Below are 4,850 nucleotides of genomic sequence, written 5' to 3'. Positions count from 1 at the left end.
TATCTTCACATGGATAATTACTAGTATTCTCTTAATTTAGTCTGACCAAGTCTTTGTTCACCTTGATAACAGCTATAAATATTCCTTGAATTGAGATACATAAGCCAAGTTCTTGCCATGGCACCCCATTCCTCAACAAGGCCACACACCGGGGCCTCCAGTGTGCCAGCCCTGCTCCTACTGCTGGTATGGTTCAGTGGTAACGCACAGCAGTGACTGACTTCTGCTCAGACACATGCTTTCAGCTGTAATGAGGAACATTTTGGCTTGCTGTGTTCTCCCCAGTGCCAAGAGAAGGCCGTATACACCCATCCTCTGCTGTAACCTACTCAGAGGGTCAAAGTACTCATCCAGAGCCAGGGTGGGCCTTTAAGCCCAAGGTACCAAGCTCTTCACAGCCCAGTGCTCTGAAGCAGCCTATTTCAGCTGCAGCATAGCTCCAGCTGAAAGACTGGGGGAGAGGGGGTCGTGGTTTGCAGCAATATGATAATCTCAAAACCATATCAAGAGGCAGCAGGTCTGGCACGTGCAGGGGCCTACCGGAAGAGCCGGTACACCCGCGGGAGCCGCCCGTCCCTGCTGGAGAGCGCTGCCTGGATGTGCTCGTAGGTGGGCAGATCTCTCAAGTCACCCAGGGCAGCCACAGCTGGCTTTTTGTGCAGCATCTTAGTGACCACTCTCTTGATATCAGCAGATTTCACTTGACCTGCAGAAAAAAACCCCAAAGCCAGAGCTGTGACGACTACATCCTAAATAGCATAAAGCTTTATTAAGGTGCTTTATGAAGTGACTGGTGCTCAGAAAACCAATGACTAACTCTGGAGCTTCTCTACCCTGCTTGATTTTTCCTTCCTAGTGTTGTACTAGCTTGTAAGCAGTTCAGAAGATCAGTTTGAAATACATATCTGAAGTATTTATGCCCCCAGCTTCCTAAAGCAACTCATCTGTGCTACAAGAGTGTAAGTTGCCCAATCCTGTACCTATAATTCAGTTAAGGAAAAGCATTGTCTACTCACTGATGAGGGCACACAGCTCGTGAGGTAGCTTCCTTGTGTTTGTTGCCAGCACTTGCCTGCCCACATCTTCAAAGATAACCGGCCGAGACTCGAGGTTCATCATGAGCATGGACTTCAGCTGCGTCTTCGCTCGCTCCAGTTCTACCTGTCAATGAGCAGCAAATACAAACACATGTTCCCAAAAGCCTGGCCAGTGCTTTAGCACAAGATACCATGTAAGTAAAGAGTTCTGCAAACACCTTCCTCTCTGTGAATGTGTTGCTAAAGTTACCATATTCTTTTACAGAAATCCATAACATGCTTATCTACAAAACTCCATCCTAGCCAGGCCAGTACAATGTACTATTTTGGCTCCAAGACCATCTGCATGTTGGGCTGCTGACCTCTCCTACAGCTCCTGCCATGAGAATGAATTCTCTTGTGATGATTTCCACCATCTCTCGAACCTAGGAAAGCAGGTAATTGAAAGATTAGAACATTGCTGTCTGGTAATAAGTGAGTCTGGTAATAAGTCCTTGCATACAGCACTACGTACCTGTTTTGGATCTGCACTGGCATGTATACACAGGAGACCTGTATCCTCGTAACTGTGGTGGTAAGAGGTTGCATTGTACATCCAGTGGTGCCTGGGAGCATAGAAAGAGTATTTAAAAGTTTGAAAAACAGAATTTAAGTGTAAAAATTAAGCAAACATGGACAGCGAGTCCCTTCCTAGGGCCCTGTCAGGGTTCTCAGCAATGTCAGTGGGAACTGTCAGTCCCTGCTCTGAGGATTTCCGATTGTGCCATCTACTTCCTGCCTCCCTGAGACAAAACCCAGAACATGGAGCTGCATCACTGGTACCTACTGCTAATTCTGTCAATATTCCCTGGTGAAAGGATGGATTGGGCTACTGGAGGAAGACAGAATTCCTGGTCGTCACCTCTGCCCTTTACTTTCACTCTCTCAAAACACCCACTGACAAGTCAATCCCGTGTGTTTCAAGCGGAATAAACTGACGTAAAACCAGGGCGTGTTGGCTTCCAAAAGATGAAGCCTCCCCTGAGAACCTGCTAGAAGACTGTTTCTGCTGTCCCCTAAAGAGAAAGGCAAACCAACCTGTTGAGCACATTGAGATAGAGTCGGGTGAACATGCCCTTGCCAGGCCCTCCAGCTGAAAAAGAGCCTCCACCTCCCATCATCATGTTCAGTACTGCAAAGGGAATGAAATCTTCCTCCTGAATGGTAACAAGAAATTCAGTCAGCTAACAGCAGAGCTCCCGAGGGTCTGGGGTGAGTAAAGAGGGAGAAAGAGACATGGCACAAGAAGGACTTAAAGGTCAGTGCCTTTACCAAACTGTCAGTGAAATGCTGCTTGTCTGTACATGCAGCATCAGCAGCAAGAGTACCAGTGCTTGTATAATGAGAGTATTCTGGGATTCCTCAAGCACAGGGCAATCAGAACAAGGGATTTTAGGTTAATACTTACTAAAAATGAGCAGCTTTCTAACCCAATCATGATGTGGGTAAGTTCTGGGATGGGAGTGGGGCCCAGACTCACATCTGACATATCTTTTTCGACCTGTGGGAAAGGCAGACAGATTATCAGCACCGATTTCAACCTCTGTTGTATCCACCTTGATCTGCTCCCAATAATTAACGTGTCATCCAAATATTAAAAGCAAAACCTATGGAGAAACCAGCTCAAGTCCAGATCTGCCTCTCCAACAGACAGGAAGAGGCACGACACCACCTCCACCTTCCTTTCACCTTGACAATGCCTCCCGTGTACTGCGCCACCGATCTGTCCACATCCGCGGCCTGGCCCCTGCCCCACGCCGGCTCCACTCCCAGCAGGTGCTTCTGGGCACACTCCACCAGCTGCTCGTGCTCGATTCCCACCCCGGCAAGCACCATCCGGTCCGGTGTGTAGTAGTTCCTCAGGTAGGAATGCAGCACTTCCCGGCCAATTTTGTCCGTGTTTTCCACTGGGCAGAACCTGTTCAGTCCAACTGTATTGTCTCTGTAGGCTGCCTAAAAGGAGAGAAATGCACTAAAGTAACAAATACTACTTCAACCACTCCATCTAAACCTTCTCTTCCTGTTTTAGAATGATGCCTTTTTGAGACATGTAAGAAAGGCCAAGCTGAGCATCATTTCACCCATGTCAACAAAGAGAAGTGACAGAGAACTGCAGTTTAGGTTAAAATCTTTCATGTGTGTAGAATGTAGGATTTCAAAGTGGAGGGACAATAAAATTCTCTCTTCCCACACGCAGCAAGTCTCGCACAGGGGCTGCGTGCAAGATGGACTCGAGTGTTTTACCGCATGGATCATTTCTGTGAGGAGAGGCTCTGGATCAGGTCTCATGTTCAAGTCTTCAAGCTCAAATCGTATTGCTGCTCGAGTCATCTCTATTTCCTCATCTGTAATAAGAGAGAAAGCAAGAGATCACCACTACACAAAATCCCTGATCTCTCATAACTTCTTGATGAGCACAATCTAATGAAGATTGGCAACTCATGCACTGGAGGTCTGTACTTTTGAGGCACACTCCTGTTCCCACACCTGACAGCCTGGGCCGGAGCGCTACGTCAGCCAGCAAGTTGACCACTGTGTCCAGGCCTCGGGCCTCAGCAGAAACAGCGTACATGATGGTGTCCCTGCAACACAAAGGTAGGTTCTGCGTTGAGAAGTGCACAGGATATTCCTGGGGAGATTCTCACTGGACTTGAGGAAAATGTTTCACGATGAGAACAATCAGTCACTGGAATGATCTGCCCAGGTCAGTGGTGTCCAACACTGGACACTGTTAAGATCTGGCTGGACAGGGTGCTGGGACAGCCAGTCTAGGTCATGCTTTGCCCAGAGAAGTTGGACCAGATGGTCCTTGAGGTCCCTTCAACCTGGGATTCTGTGATTTTACAGTCATTCAGTAAACATGTATCAGAAAATCACAGATGAAGCTGCTTGACTGTTGCTCGTTAAATACTTTTGAAAGGAAATAGAGCAGACCTTTATACCTCTTTCAGGTTCACTTTTGTAGCTTCTGAGCAGTCACCACAAATGGATTTCTGCTGCTTCGAAACAAAAAGTGGCTTTTACTGCCACACACCAGAGAAGGCAACTCAAGGCAGTGTCAGTGTTACAGCCTCCCAGGGGACAGAGCACGGAGAAGGAGTGCCATACCTCGACGCCTGGCAGTCGCAAATGCCCCCGTGCTTCTCTAACGTGAGCAGGATTTCATCTTTGCTGCCAAACTGAGCTGTAGACTGAGGAGGAAGACACCAGTGTTATGAATTAGTAAAGCACTAACTGTTCATACTCCTTCAGGGTAGCCAAGCACAAGCATCATCTTTGACTGTGAGGGTGCTGAGGCGCTGGCACAGGGTGCCCAGAGAAGCTGTGGCTGCCCCATCCCTGGCAGTGTTCAAGGCCAGGTTGGACACAGGGGCTTGGAGCAACCTGCTCTAGTGGAAGGTGTCCCTGCCCGGGGCAGGGGTTGGAGCTGGAGGAGCTTTAAGGTCCCTTCAACCCAAACCATTCCATGTTTCTATTTTACGCTCTCTAACCCTGGAGATGAAAGCACGATGAGACCTTCAAAATACATCCTCAGTCCCAGTAATTCTCTAGGAATGCTGCCACCGCCTATTTCAGCAGATCAGACCCCCCCGTGCTGCTCGGGCCGCGCAGATTTACAGTGTCTGACACAGACGCCGCCGGGGCCGGAGGGGACTCACGGAGAAGGCCAGCTTTTCCAGGAAGTGGGAGATGCCACTGAGGTATTTCGCTTCATGTCTTGATCCCGAATTTACCAGAACTAGTGTTAAGAAGAGAAAGAGTCGGCGTCATTTC

At 48.5% G+C, this 4,850-nt stretch overlaps 1 protein-coding gene across 1 annotated transcript; it reads right to left on the bottom strand.

Moving 5' to 3' along the window:
• Positions 1 to 536: 536 nt before the first annotated feature.
• On the bottom strand, positions 537 to 4,819 carry PMPCA (peptidase (mitochondrial processing) alpha; the record flags this gene model as incomplete). Its single annotated transcript, XM_010020763.1, has 11 exons — positions 537 to 706; positions 1,017 to 1,161; positions 1,400 to 1,462; positions 1,552 to 1,642; positions 2,115 to 2,233; positions 2,485 to 2,577; positions 2,766 to 3,029; positions 3,321 to 3,421; positions 3,564 to 3,658; positions 4,185 to 4,267; positions 4,736 to 4,819. Coding segments are annotated over 11 exons (1,308 nt in total), but the record flags the coding sequence as incomplete, so codon positions are not given.
• Positions 4,820 to 4,850: the final 31 nt, after the last annotated feature.

This window comes from Nestor notabilis, unplaced genomic scaffold (assembly GCF_000696875.1).
Source record: "Nestor notabilis isolate BGI_N333 unplaced genomic scaffold, ASM69687v1 scaffold32808, whole genome shotgun sequence".
Lineage (NCBI taxonomy): Eukaryota > Metazoa > Chordata > Aves > Psittaciformes > Psittacidae > Nestor > Nestor notabilis.
The sequence above is the reverse complement of the archived record's forward strand: the minus strand, read 5'-3'. Positions and strand labels throughout refer to the sequence as shown.